At 42.2% G+C, this 15,898-nt stretch overlaps 1 protein-coding gene across 1 annotated transcript in view; it reads right to left on the bottom strand.

Annotated features, from left to right (window-relative positions):
- LOC138651508 (coiled-coil domain-containing protein 50-like) overlaps positions 1–15,898 on the bottom strand; it is a 90,381-nt gene that overhangs the window by 52,016 nt on the left and 22,467 nt on the right. Inside the window, exons 3-5 of the mRNA XM_069741771.1 lie at positions 13,549–13,611; positions 11,435–11,564; positions 10,497–10,587 (exon numbers count right to left, since the gene is read on the bottom strand). Of these exons, the coding sequence (XP_069597872.1) occupies positions 10,497–10,587; positions 11,435–11,564; positions 13,549–13,611 (284 nt within the window). The remainder of the gene's footprint in view (positions 1–10,496; positions 10,588–11,434; positions 11,565–13,548; positions 13,612–15,898) is intronic.

Below are 15,898 nucleotides of genomic sequence, written 5' to 3'. Positions count from 1 at the left end.
GATTCCATAATTAATAAATAAATACCAGGGGTTGTATGCAAAGATGGGGAGGCATGAAGGAGTTACAATTAAGGAGCCACAAAAAAATATATATATTGCAATTGTGTTTAACTTGTAGATTGTGAGCCATCGCGGGCAGGGTCCTCGCTCCGATTGTACCAGTCGTGACTTGTATTGGTTAAGATTATTGTACTTGTTTTTATGCATACCCCTCCTCACATGTAATGCGCCATGGAATAAATGGCGTAATAATAATAATTAACAGTTTTGCACAGTTTGCCTTCTATGGCCTCTGTGTTGCACTGTCTATTGCTGGCTGCAAATTGAGTTAACTGAGGATCCATCAGTGAGCGCATTCTCACAGTCCAATAGGAGAGTATGTAAACCATGATCCTTCATTTTCTGAGCTCCTCTCAGCTCATTTATGACCACAGACCACATCAAAGTTGAGTGTGCAGGGACACAAAGAGCCTGTAAAAATCAAACAATGCAAAATTTTTAATGAATCCAAATTATAAATATGATAATTTGCTCTAACTACATACATGCAAATAATGGGGGGGGGGGATATGTCCTCACAGATGGATAACCCCTTTCCCCACTATCCCATAGAATGTAAGTCCGCAAGGACAGGGTCCTCTCCCCTCTGTACCAGTCTGTCATTGTAAACTTGTTAACTGTAAACGATATCTATAACTCTGTATGTAACCCCTTTCTCATGTACAGCACCATGGAATTAATGGTGCTATATAAATAAATAATAATGCTGCAGTTCCCTGCATTCTCATAAGAAAATGATGGCACATTCAAGCAATATGTCATCTCTTTAGGATATGAGAAGAACCCTTTAAGGAGACCCTGGCAAATCAACAGCAAGGTCTACCATCTAAGCCGTATTTGACAATTTGGCCTGAAAGCAGCACTCTGGAGTCGGTGTCAATTTTGCTTTAGTCGACAAAAAAAAAATGGACTGACACCTAAAATATGTAAAAAATTGGGTTCAGTACAGGATCTGCTGTACATGTTTTCATAAGAATTTGGGAAAGTTATGAAATGTCCTAGAAATGTCAGTTCGGTTCCTGATCTAAGGATCTCTGCTGCACTTTATGCACATGCTCAGTAGTGACTAGCGCTGTGGGGTTGGAGATGAGATGAATCTGTGCTGCACTTTATGTACATGCTCAGTAGTGACCAGTGCTGTGGAGTCGTAGATGAGATGAATCTGTACTGCACTTTATGTACATGCTCAGTAGTGACCAGTGCTGTGGGATTTGAGATGAGATGAATCTGTGCTGCACTTTATGTACATGCTCAGTAGTGACCAGTGCTGTGGAGTTGGAGATGAGATGAATCTGTGCTGCACTTTATGTACATGCTCAGTAGTGACCAGTGCTGTGGGGTTGGAGATGAGCTGAATCTGTGCTGCACTTTATGTACATGCTCAGTAGTGATGCAGGGCTGTGGAGTCGTAGATGAGATGAATCTGTGCTGCACTTTATGTACATGCTCAGTAGTGACCAGTGCTGTGGGGTTGGAGATGAGATGAATCTGTGCTGCACTTTATGTACAGGCTCAGTAGTGACCAGTGCTGTGGGGTTGGAGATGAGATGAATCTGTGCTGCACTTTATGTACATGCTCAGTAGTGACCAGTGCTGTGGGGTCGGAGAGGAGATGAATCTGTGCTGCACTTTATGTACATGCTCAGTAGTGACCAGTGCTGTGGGGTTGGAGATGAGATGAATCTGTGCTGCACTTTATGTACATGCTCAGTAGTGACCAGTGCTGTGGAGTCGTAGAGGAGATGAATCTGTGCTGCACTTTATGTACATGCTCAGTAGTGACCAGTGCTGTGGGGTTGGAGATGAGATGAATCTGTGCTGCACTTTATGTACATGCTCAGTAGTGACCAGTGCTGTGGAGTCGTAGAGGAGATGAATCTGTGCTGCACTTTATGTACATGCTCAGTAGTGACCAGCGCTGTGGAGTCGTAGATGAGATGAATCTGTGCTGCACTTTATGTACATGCTCAGTAGTGACCAGCGCTGTGGAGTCGTAGATGAGATGAATCTGTGCTGCACTTTATGTACATGCTCAGTAGTGACCAGTGCTGTGGGGTCGTAGATGAGATGAATCTGTGCTGCACTTTATGTACAGGCTCAGTAGTGACCAGTGCTGTGGGGTTGGAGATGAGATGAATCTGTGCTGCACTTTATGTACATGCTCAGTAGTGACCAGCGCTGTGGAGTCATAGATGAGATGAATCTGTGCTGCACTTTATGTACAGGCTCAGTAGTGACCAGTGCTGTGGGGTCTTAGATGAGATGAATCTGTACTGCACTTTATGTACAGGCTCAGTAGTGACCAGTGCTGTGGGGTCGTAGATGAGATGAATCTGTACTGCACTTTATGTACAGGCTCAGTAGTGACCAGTGCTGTGGGGTCGTAGATGAGATGAACCTGTGCTGCACTTTATGTACATGCTCAGTAGTGACCAGTGCTGTGGGGTTGGAGATGAGATGTGCTTTGGAGTCAGGGAAATTGAGGAGTTCTGAGGTTTGACTTACCGACGTCACAGACCTGCCTGAAAGTATTCTGATGTGGTGGAAAAATGTGACATTTGTATGAAAATCAGCCAGAACCTGCATGTTTTTTCCCATTGCAAAAACGTTTGTTCAGCAAAAGAAATTCAGAAATCCCACCTGTCATCACCTTTGACCACGCAGAATTGTGAGAAATGCAAATATTTACCTGCTGATGAAAGCAACGCGACCATGAGCAAGCTGCAGTGTAATACATGCCGAGTAAAAATGACAGCCTTCCTCCTACATCAGTGATCTCCAAGTAATGCTAGGAGTTGTCTCCCAACAGCTGCAGGTTGGAGATCATAGTTTGTGTAGGAGGCCATGGTGGGTCTTACATAATGTGTAAGTTAGGCTCTACGGGGGCATAATGCTGTAAAGGTGTTATCTGAGCATGCTCGGGTGCTAACCGAGTGTCTTTGGCGTACACAAAAAATATGTTCTAGTCCCTGTGGCTGCAGGTCTCACTGATCTTCGACAGCAGCAACACATGCAGGAATTGCCTAGCAAACAGTTAATCTCTGCATTTGTTGCAGCTGTTGAACAGCCGCGAGACATGCAGTAGCAGGGACTAGAACATATTATTCGAGCACGCCGAAGACACTCGTTTAGCACCCGAGCATGCTGAGATAACACCTTATCCCAGCACGTTCTCTCAATCCAAATACTCGCATGACGTTTCAGCAAGAACTTCAGACCTTCCCACAAGAACATAACAAATGTACAAAATATACATAGAAAGAGGATAAAAAGACACATTTAAAATAAATAATGAAAGAATCTGTGACAGATCAGTAAGAAAAATGAGCCTGAACTAGATAGATATAACAATATGGGACGCGGACTGGACATGGACTCCATGTGGCGGAGTTATGAAATAATGGATGAGGGCTAGACTCGAAGAAGAACTGAAAAAGGACCAGACCCCAGTATAACAAATCTGGGTCCTATTTGTCACGTAGCTAATAATAAAAACATAAGTGGTACAATAGGATAAAGAGACAATATGGCAGAGAATAGGTCTATAAATAGTGGAATAATGGAATATATTCAGGATACACAGTAATGCGATCACACTGGAAAAGCAGACGGTTCTTACCGGATTGCACATGGAGATTAGACTAGTGCTGTGAAAAAGCTGAGGATTAGGACTACTGAACAGCAATAGGGTTAATCCTTGTTCAGACCTGTCCATGCATCTGCAGCAGGAATTTAAGTCATTGGATTTGTGTTGTGGATTTTCTTGGAAAAGCATATACACATCCTACAGGGGGCGCTCACACATCGCGGTGCAGATTCAGCACTACAAATCTGCTGCAAGTTACTGCACAATACCTAACCAGGATAAGAATATGTATTCCGACAATTTGTCACATAGGGTTCAAATCCGATTTAAATCCCCAGAAGTGTCAGCAGCCAAATTTGCTTGTTGTAACAGATGAATTTGAGTTTGGAAATCTGAACTGGAAAAATTCCAAACACAAAGAAAGCGGAGATTCCAAAAGGATGCCCACCAAACATGGCGAGAGGAGGGGACCCCGATTATACAGAAATCCATGACACGGGGCTGCAAGTCATTGGCTACGGTTTACAGCGACTTATTGGTAAGCGTAAAAAATAAATAAATGAATTGCAACGTGACTTATGTTAGCCATGTGTTTGGCTAAAAGAGGGAAAAAAAAAAAAAGGCTTAGGTTATTATCATCACTCCTTGCGTTTTTGCAAAGAAAAATCTGCAGCACCTTACTGCACCGGCAAATTGATTGAGGTTTCTGATATCTCGCGGTGCTTATTTTTTCCTTGCAGTTTTAAAAAGGATTCAAATCTGAGACAGGTCAGTTTTTTCAGTATTTTTTGTTTTGGAGCGCTTTTCACCCAAATGAAGGGGGTTTAAAAAAATAAATAAATAAATAAATAAATAAAATTTTAAAAAAAAGGGTAAAAAATAAAATATATCAATAAAAAACGTAAAATAAAAAAATAATAAGCTTGTTTTTGCGTTAATTTTACTTTAGAACGGCTTTCCTTCCATCACTCCAGTACTTGCAGCAGAAGTATCCCCAAGTAACAACCCAAACACGGTCAGAATTGATGCAATGGTCTAACAAGAGCAAGTTTGCATCCCAATAGGAAATACTGTGCTTTTGCGGTGATTGCAAAAAAAAAAACGCCTCAATACTGGTGTGACTTCTGGGCAGCCCCAGTATCATTTATTAATATGGTACCAGAGGTCCCTCATTATATTTTGCAGGTAAACAAGACAACTCCAGGACAGGGTGGCATTTAAGAACTGCGGCCTGACTCAGACGCTGCCAGTTGCTTGACCTGCTCCATAACGTGACACCCACGCTCTGCCAAGGCTCATCCATCCTCAAATATACACACAAAAAAAATTAGCACTAAATTAGGAAAATGGTTCAAAGTGTTTGACTCGGAAGACTGAACACACAAAAAGAAGAGAGACTGCTTCCACATCGCAGCACAGGCTCAACGTCTCTTCAGCCCGCTGATGCAGGTGTTGGCAGGAGAATACAAAGGTTTTAAGAAGGACAATTGCCTTCAAAAAAGTAAAAAAAATAAAAAATAAAATATATACATATATACATATATATATATCTCCCTATTGTATTCCCTATTTATATTTGAGGGGCCTATCCCTGGAACACCAGTATACCTTAAAAATAGGTGGTGATCCTCACGAAAGCTTAAAGGGAAATTTCAGACAAAATTGACCTAATGCTCAACTCCACAAGGTGAATAGGTCGTGTAGACAAGCTACAAATGGGCAGATTCCCCTCTGAATCCACCAACAGACCATTCCTATATATAACTGGTTGGACTACCCCTTAGCCTCCCTGGCAGAAAACGTGCAACATGGCAAAATTACGTGGTCACTAAAGGCCTTTTATAAAACTTTAATCGCATCAGGTTATCAAGATGATAAAGAGTTAGCCAGATTCGAAATGCGTCAAGATTATTTTTCGATGCCCATGCTACTGTTTTAATGAAATCACAATAAAGAATTTTTGCTTTTAATTCGCCTTCTCATCAACTTTATGCTTAGTCTGGGTTTAGGAGTCCGGTGGGAGGAGTGATTCAATGATTAACAACTATCCGTGCTCATTCAGGAAAGGCTGTCAATCACTTATTTGGACCACCCACTGGACTCCTTAGGCAAAGAATGAACAGACATTTAAAATGAATGCAAGTTATACTAAATCTTATCCCACAAAACTATAGGACTCTGTTCAGCTCCTCCTGCTCCAACCTATAAAAATGTCAGATTAGCTGGTTTAAAGGGAACCTGTCACCCCGTTTTTTGAGATTGAGCTATAAATACTGTTAAATAGGGCCTGCGCTGTGTGTTCCTATAGTGTATGTAGTGTACCCCGATTCCCCACCTATGCTGAGAAATAACTTACCAAAGTCGCCGTTTTCGCCTGTCAATCAGGCTGGTCAGGTCGGGAGGGCGTGGTGACATCGCTGGTTCTTCCTCAGCTTTACGTTGGTGGCGTAGTGGCGTAGTGGTGAAGACACAGCGCGCGATCTGCGCTGTCATCCCTTTCGTCGGTGGGGGCGGCCATCTTCCTGGGGCCGCGCGTGCGCAGATCGAGTGCTCTGCTGCACGGGGCTTCAGGAAAATGGCCGCGGGATGCCGCGCGTGCGCATTAGAGATCGCGGCGGCCATTTTCCCAAAGCCGAGTTTGCATCTCGGCTTTGGGAAAATGGCCGCCGCGATCTCTAATGCGCACGCGCGGCATCCCGCGGCCATTTTCCTGAAGCCCCGTGCAGCAGAGCACTCGATCTGCGCACGCGCGGCCCCAGGAAGATGGCCGCCCCCACCGACGAAAGGGATGACAGCGCAGATCGCGCGCTGTGTCTTCACCACTACGCCACCAACGTAAAGCTGAGGAAGAACCAGCGATGTCACCACGCCCTCCCGACCTGACCAGCCTGATTGACAGGCGAAAACGGCGACTTTGGTAAGTTATTTCTCAGCATACATGGGGAATCGGGGTACACTACATACACTATAGGAACACACAGCGCAGGCCCTATTTAACAGTATTTATAGCTCAATCTCAAAAAACGGGGTGACAGGTTTCCTTTAAAGGGAACCCGTCATGTTGTACATGCAGTCCGATCTGCTGGCAGCACCGCATAGAGAAGGAGAAGCTGAGCGGAATGATAAAGGATCCAGTGTACCTTGCTTTTTATTCATTGAAATCCCTGGTGTGTGTACGAATTAGTCCAGTGGGAGGTCCAACTAATGATTGACAGCCAGATCTGCCAGCACAGTCATACAGCGAAGACTGTCAATCACTGAATAGAACCGCCCACTGGACTCATACATACAAACACCTGGGATTCCCATGAAGAAAATGCTGATCAGCGCCTCCTGCTCTACAAAATTTTGCCTGTTGATCACATGATATTTTTATTTATTTTATTTTTTTTACATGACAGGTTCCTTTAAACAAATATAGCGGTTCTCCTTAAATTGCAGGGAAATACCATCAAGACTAATCCAAACAACTATGCAAAGCCACATGTAAAGAGGGAACTGCCAATGTGAATCATGGGATGGATTTCATGAACACATTCCTCACTCTGTAATCGCTTCATACAGAGCTTAGATGGTAATTAGCATTAGAATGAACAGAACTGCATTTGTCACAGTGTTCAGATCTAAAGAGGACCTTTCACCAAATTTTCCATGCTGAACTAGACACACAGGGGTTAAATAGTGGCTGCAGAGTGGATTCATTTCTATTTTATTTTACTTTTAATTTCTCCTCTCCACTGAGGAGATATTAGAAATAAAAGTATTTAGCCCCAATGACTTAACGAAAATTAAGTTTAAGTGGGTGTGATCTGACCGTTTTCTATGGGGGTGTGTCCTTCTTCCCCCTCTACGATGCTGACCAATCATAAGCAAGCAGCAACACTCAAAAAGGAAAGAACACCACGCCCCCACCATAGACTAGAGCAGATTTCTCTGTGTGCGAGATGCAGTAATACAGCTCTAACCTACTGCACGTGTCAGTGCGAGAAGAGAGGCAGTGCAGCTGAGGTCAGCTGTGTAACATTACAAACTCACTCGCCCCTACTTGGTATTGGATAATGGATGCAGTTCTATATGGTATAGGGCCAACCTCGATGATAGGCTGTTGATGAATCAAAGTCACATCGCACGATAAGGAGAGGACTCAAACATTACTGTAAAGTCCGTCTCATCAAAGGGGCGTAAACTGTAGAGATTAGGGACATAACTGCTTCCCTCAGTGAGTAAGTGTTTTCCTCATCTTCCCTCGCCAAATTCATTTACACAGATCTGTTTATGCAGGCACCGAAACACAAAGATCTGTCTCAGCTGGAGAAGACGTCTTACCAAGAAAATGTCTAACAGGACTTATGGCTTCATCTTAAAAGACTGCAACTCTTAAATCTGAGGAATACCAAGCTTGCAGTAACCTTGCCGCAAATCCCGAGGGGCCATTCCGCTATCCTATGTCCACGTCTCCAATTACTCATTCACTACGGAACCAACATTACTTTACCGCAAGAGCAGGGAGGCTACGGATTCTTTACCGCAAGAGCAGGGAGGCTACGGATTCTTTACCGTAAGAGCAGGGAGGCTACGGATTCTTTACCGTAAGAGCATGGAGGCTACGGATTTTTTACCGTAAGAGCATGGAGGCTACGGATTTTTTACCGTAAGAGCATGGAGGCTACGGATTCTTTACCGTAAGAGCATGGAGGCTACGGATTCTTTACCGTAAGAGCATGGAGGCTACGGATTCTTTACCGTAAGAGCATGGAGGCTACGGATTCTTTACCGTAAGAGCAGGGAGGCTACAGATTCTTTACCGTAAGAGCAGGGAGGCTACAGATTCTTTACCGTAAGAGCAGGGAGGCTACGGATTCTTTACCATAAGAGCAGATTAGACTTTCTACCACATGATGTTGTAGTGGTCATTTCACTGAACAAGTTTAAGGATTTAAGGAGGGCATGGATGATTTTATATATACACTGTAAATAAAGTACAGATTATGGTTAAACAGTTCGATAGCCGTATGTTGTGGAGAGGGAAAGGAAATTTTTCCCCTAATATGGGACTATCATATGTTTTTTTCCTTCCTCTAGATCAGGGGTCCCCAGCCTGTAGCTCGGGAGCCACATGTGGCTCGCGGTCCCATGAATTGTGGCTCGCGGCTGTCTGCCAGCTTGGTGAATTAGCTTCAGTTCTAGCAAACAGGTATGAAGAGCAAATCTGAAAATGGTGAATTTTGTGAGCAGCCTTGCACAGAAGAGCAGATCTGGACGCACATATACTGGTCTTAGGGGTGTTGAGATAATTTAAGTATGGTACGCTGGAGACAAGATGACACCTGTCAGAGGAGATGTTTGAAGCTGGATGTGGCAGTGTCTTGGGAGTGCTTTATAGGAGAATACTGAATGGGGGTATTGTGGGAACTCCTGGATCTTAGTATACAGCTTTGGGGTGATTTTTGTGGAAACGCATTGGTTACCACTATTGTGAGGGAGTGGGAACTGAATGTGGCTTGTGACCCTCTCTCAAGGCTGGATGTGGCTCCCGACCCTCTCTCAGAGCTGAATGCGGCTCTCAAGGTCTGAAACGTTGGGGACCTCTGCTCTAGATCAACTAGACAGATATACACACATTTCAGTTTTTATGGACTTCTTATTTTTATGTTGAAAAAAAAAAGTTATCAAAAGAACTTATTTTCTATGATGTGGCATGCTTTGCCCATTGACATCTACCAATCAATGGTGCCTGCTACTGGTAGACTACTGTGCAAAACCTAAAAAAAAAAAAAAGTGAAGTTAATATACTGCAGATTTGTTTCCTTTTAAAAAGGTGGCACGTTAGGATATAAGGGACCCACGGCCGGTTTTAGACAAAGTAGGGCCCTAGGCAAAATTTTAAAATGGGACCCCAAATTCTAACATACTGCAAAACAAAGAAAAATTTTGGTTGTATTTACATATGCAGAGTTCAGGACGTTAAATGAGAGTGATCAAGGATATTGAAAAAAATCGCTCGGCCCTCTTTACACCAGCTCAGAAAGAATGATGGGGAACAGAATGATCACTGGTAGATGAATCTGTCCTCATACAGCATCATGTTATCAGCAGCATTTCTGCAGTTTACACCGGCGATGTGCTGCAGAGAGCAATGATTTGGCTCCGGCATAAACAATCCAATCACCAGAGGAATAAGCAACATTTTGCTCTTTGCTTGTTCGTTGGGCGATGTTCACACCAGTGAACTCATCTGCACTGCTGGAATTTATAAAATGCAGATGTCCCACACACACACACAATGCATATTACACACAAACTGTATATACACATCCATATGTATACACAGCGCATACATACACATGCATGCATGGAGTACATACATACAGAGATGTCTACAGGTCGGGTCAGGTACTGCAGCTTAGCCCAATTGATTTGAATGGAGCATAGCTGCACTAGTGGACTTAAATGGACAGGACCGGCAATGTTTTTTTTTTTGGAAGAAAGCAGCTTTTTTTTTTTTTAATTCCTAAACCCATTTAAAAAAAAAAAAAGGTATAGGCTGACAATGACTTCCCTACAGTTTTTCTCTTAGCTATGAAGGCAAATGCATCTACCAACATAATGAGCTCTTCGCCCATGTCTTCTCCTGCAACATTTTCATCTGTGCTCGTAGACTACAAGCAGCTTTTTTTTTTTGTTTTTTTTTTTTTATAGCTTGTGCTTTTAACCTTTATCGTTTACATTCACTGGCCCTTTAATTAGTTCTCCTGATGAGATTAGTTATATTGGGATTCTTTTCTTTGTCCATGTAAAGCAGGTATAAAAATAAAGTGCAAACAAATGGTCTCTGTACAGCTCCGGTTACCTTGTCTTCCTCTTCTCTCTGCAGGCATTCCTGCGCTTTCCTCTGCAGCTCTTCCTGAACAGCGCGGGCGTATTCAGAATCCAACTCTTCTCTAAAAAAGGCACAAACACAGAAACGATGGGATATTATAATGTGGATGGGTTTATCAAAGAAACTAATCTGATCAGCGCCGCCTAAGAGAATGGAGTGAACGTGAACAGCAGCAGGCTGCATCCTATACAGACCAAAGCGTTCAGCAGCGTGCGGGGCGTGCAGGGAGATGAATGCAAACTGAGGATATGAAGGATGAACTGCATTACTGCTACACAGAATATACTTATAAAGCGAAGGTTCTCAGCGCACAAGTTGCTCAATTCTAGTGTGTCCACCGATCACAACAACGTAACTTTCTTTGATGGGACCCTAACCTTGGCTGAGCAATAATTAGAAGGCTTTTTTTTTTTTTATAAATATATTAGTGCTGGATCTTGGCTCTAAATGTGTAGGCTTTTAATCTGAGAAAAGTCCTATATGTTAGATTAAAAATAAAATAAAAAGGATAGAGTCCAATCAAAGAAAATTTGCCTTGTTGTGGCTGGTGGGCACACATAGAATTTAAGTACTTGGCACACTTTATTTTCACTTGACAGTTTCCCTTTATGTTTGGGGGTACGCTACCTCTGTTCATTATAATTAATTATCTTTATAATGAATTATTTATCCAGATAATGGAAAAAAAAACAAACTAATTTTCCTCTTTTTTTTTGTGGGCAGGGGAAATATTTACCTACTTTCCTCTCCAGACACAACTTGTCTTTTGGTTGCACCCGATAGTAGAGCATTCAAGTGAAACATTAAGCAATGAATAAACACAAATGATGACGTGTTCTCCAGATACAAAGCAGACATTTTTCCCCCAATCTAATAGCCCCTTTTGGACCCTTGGGTGATCCGCTCACATTTGCTTTTGTTGCTCCAGGCTGAACACTTTGCTCTGTTGATCTTCTTCATCCTGGAGCTTCTTGGCTATACGGATGTCCTTCTGCACCAGCTTATTCTTCCGCACGTTGGAGGCATAGTGTTGCTCAACTAAGAGAAAGATACAAAAAAAAAATGGGGCAAAAATACAAAATTTAATGAGCAGAAGAAGTAATCTATGGGAGGACCCAGGAGAACAAGAACACCAAGGTTAAACTTACAAATTCTCCAGTATTTAGCGGTGCATGGTAATATTTGGCAGCTGAACTGCAGTATTAGGCGGACTCTAGTAATATTTTATGTTGCGTATCGTTTGCCCCCGATATGGTCGTATTATTTGAGCTGTATGCGAGTTATCTTGGTCTATATAGACTCTTCGGATGCTACATAATATTTGGGCCCCATGTAGAGCGTGCAAAAGTTTTAGGAAAGTGTGAAAAAAAAAGCAGCAAAGTAGGAACGCTTTCAAAAATTGGGGTGGTAATAAAATTTCGTTTTTATTTAAAAAAAATGAAAATCAAAATTTGGTTTGGCTGCCCTTTGTGTATCCAGGAGAATCAATGCTCTACAACTGGTTTTTGAAGGAACTCCATAGGAAGGTTGTGAAAAAAAAACATCTTAAAGAACTGACCACAGATCTTCTGCGGATGTCACTTGGGCATATCCTTCTGCCTCGCCATGTGATCTCAGACAGACTGGATGATGCCGAGATCAGGGCTCTGTGAGGCCGTGTGATCACTTCCCTGGACTCCTTGTTCTTGTTTATGCTGAAGATAGCTCTTCATTATATTGGCCATATGTTTGGGGTCATTTTCCTGCTGCAGAATGGAGCCTGATGGGATTGTATGATGGATAAGTATCTGCCTGTACTTCTCAGTATTGAGGACACCATTAATCCTGACCAAATCCCCAACTCCATTTTCAGAATTTCAACGCCACACTTGCCAGGACCCTCCACCTTTCTCCACTGCTGTCGGCAGAAATGAATTGTGCCTTCGAGGAACAAACCGCTTTCTGTTAGAGTCAAATATTATCTTGATTATTCCTCAGTCCAGTGCACCTTCTGCCATTTTCTACACTCCAGATCCTTTATTCTCATGCATAGTTGTGTCACTTGGTTTTGTTTCCACGTACAAGATATGGATTTTGACCACAATTCTTCCATGAAGACCACTTCTAGACAGACTTCTCAGAACATTATATGGGTGTAGCTGGGTCCCACTGGTTACAGTTCTGAGCTGATGGCACAGCTGGACATCTTCCAATTTTGAATTAACGCAAGCATGATGTGTCTTTCATCTGCTGCACCAAGTTTCCCTTTCTTAGACCATGTTCTTCAACGTTGCCCATTTCTTGATGTCCTCAATGCTGATAAGTAGAGGGAGATATTAATCCACCACGCAATACCATCAGGAGGCATCTGTCCTGCTGCAGAAAACATTTTGAGCAAATCAAGGACGTCAAACACACGGCCAATCTCATGAATAACTAACTAACTATCTTCAGCATAAAGACGACTAAGGATTCCTGGAAGTGAGGATATGACTACACAGAACCCTGATCCAGGATGTCTGGGATAACATGAAGAGACAGAAGGATTTTCCCAAACCTACATCCATGGAAGATCTGTGGTTATTTCTCCAAGATGTTTGGAACAACCTCCTGCAAAGTACCTTTGAAAACTGAGTGCAAGTGATAAATGTATCGGGAAGAATTTATGGCATTTTGAAGGCAAAGGTCGTTCTAAGAAATATATATATATATATATATATATATATATATATATATATATATATATATATATATATATATATATAATAATAATAATAATAATAATAATAATAATAATGATAATATATATTCCATTCTATTTAGATTTCGCCATATAATAAACATATATAGTGGTATTAAGATAGGATAACATTTGGGGAAAAATAAGTGACAGCCTACTCAACTCCTTGCTTAGAACATTTTTTTCGAAAACCTACCTTGGCTTTATGATCAAACAAAAGAAAAAAAAAAATGAGATAACTGAACCTCATGTGTATGAAACCTCATTTTAGATCCATACTATCATTTTATTCTGGTAACTTACTTTCCTGTTCTTGCAAGCAGTGAGCCAGAGCGCCATCTTCAAGAACAGCAAAGTCCCGGCAAACTAAAACAATACAAAAAATAATAATAAATACATAAGTAATATCACAGATTATTTACTAGGAGGATTCTGAAACAAAAATTGCTCAGTTATATAAGCAGACACCAAGGCTGGTTGTGGACATTAGACTTCAGTCCGCATCTTCGATATTGCCAGTCCCTAAAGTCCGCTTATAGAGCAGGTGTCTGCGGACCATATTGCTGGTTTTCCCCCCCGCAGCCCCAAGAAGGCTGGACAGAACCACAGCTGATCTCCTGGTCTGTGTGATCATTACCTGTATGGAAAGGGGGCTGGGTGGAGGGAAGAAGAAAAAAAAAAAAAATAGGTCTGGGCCCCAGCACAAAATGTCAACTGGAGAACAAAAACCAACACCAAGAAGCAAATAGCAGAACAGGAGGTGGAGGAATGTTCCAACAATAGAGAAGATAAAAAGTACAAGACCGGGCATGTGCTCTCCTGTGTGGTACGGGGCTATTTATATGATGGCGTGAAGTCTGCACTTATTAGCGCCACTCCGCGCCAAATGCGTAGGAAGAATAATAATATTATGGAATCACATTCTGCCGGATGGATAAGCAAAACAAAGGTCATATTATGGCCATACTATTAGCCTTATAGAGGATCTTCGCCTTATACAATCTTGGCTTTGTTACAATGGTCTCCTGGTTAGCAGATCCTAGGGCGCCATAAATTGTGGGGAAACCTGGTAGTAAATGTTGCACTTGTCTGCAGCGCCACCACAGGAGAAATGAGGCATTACATGCTTCCTCAAACATTATTCGAGCACGCCGGAGACGCTCGGTTAGCACTAGAGTATGCTCAGATAACACCTTATCCCAGCACGTTCATTTATTATTAATATATTGGCGTGCTCGAATAATATGTTCGATTCCCCGCGGCTGCATGATATGTATAAATTGCCTGTTGTATAACAAAAAAATAAATAAAAAATAATTATTATCCTTGCAGTTAGTGACAGTTGCAAAAAAAAAAAAAAATATCATCATTTTGATGGTTCAAATGTGCAAGGAAAAATTAAGCAGCGTGTGCAGGAGATTGCAGGATTCTTATTCACTTTGCAGGTATTGTAAAATCACTGCGTTATTTTCTCCAGCAAGAACGCACTGAAAAAAACAAATTTGAAAAAAAAAAAAAAAACAAGGTAAACAAGCCCTTAAGATATGTGCACGTGACTGATTTTTCAGGAGGCATGCTACTTGCCCACCAGAGAGGGGGAAAAAAAGCCACGGCTTTCATTCAGTGGCAGCAAGCAAAGATCTGGTTTATGATTTGGGATCATTTTCCAGTATTTGGTCAGTGGTTGATATGTCAGGAATATTTACTGACGTGTACCATTCTACATGCTCACTATGGCACCCATTGCGTCGCAGTACAGGAAAACATGACACTCAGTCTTTGTACTGTGACCCCCAGGATAGAAAAGCCCAATCTGCTACGTTTACCGCCCCGATGGAGGGTCGTATACACAACATTAACAGGTGATCTACGAGCCAATAGACCATCCCTTTAAGAGTGATCACACCCATTTGGACACATATATATATAATATAACCGTGATTTACACAGAAGCAGGAATCAGAATGACAGGCCAAGATGAAATAAAACCAGTAATATCAGATCATATGACGAATCCACGGCGATCACTGTCTGGTCCCATCCTGGAAATAGATCAAGGTGGATCTTACAGAATGCCTTTTGTGGACATGTTTAGATCTGTATCAGGCACACCCCGAAAGTTATCTGTGTACAGAGAACCTGATTAATGAGCCTTCAGTCAATCACCCCTCCGAATACGCCACTCACACATTACAGTTTGGGGGGGGGGGGGGGGATACAAAATTAAAGTTTCCTCGTATTTTTCCATAAACAGCACCAGTCTTGTTCATTTGTTGTGACTGATTTTGCATCCTACTGTTACCACTGATTCTTGATATTTCAGTGGTGGGGGGGATCAAGCATCGGCATCCCGTATGATCAACAGAAGATTTCATGGCGATATTTAATTCCTTACACAGATGTTTCCAGTAAAGTGAATGGAGATGAGCTGTAATACCAGGCACAACCTGCACACAGATGGGGCGCTGTTTTGGTAGACAAGGAGGCATTTATGACTTTCCACGGGATAGATAAACTACTGTTCAATCCTAAATGGCAGCAGTCCCATTCACATTTATTGTAGCAGCAGGCAGGGGACATGCTCCACCTTGCACCTGTCAGACTATTTCTTAGTCCACCTTCAGTATTTGCAAGTCAAAAACCAGGAGTGGGT

This window comes from Ranitomeya imitator, chromosome 10 (assembly GCF_032444005.1).
Source record: "Ranitomeya imitator isolate aRanImi1 chromosome 10, aRanImi1.pri, whole genome shotgun sequence".
In the NCBI taxonomy this organism is placed as follows: domain Eukaryota; kingdom Metazoa; phylum Chordata; class Amphibia; order Anura; family Dendrobatidae; genus Ranitomeya; species Ranitomeya imitator.
Note: the sequence above shows the minus strand (reverse complement) of the source record. Positions and strands in the feature narration are given on the sequence as shown.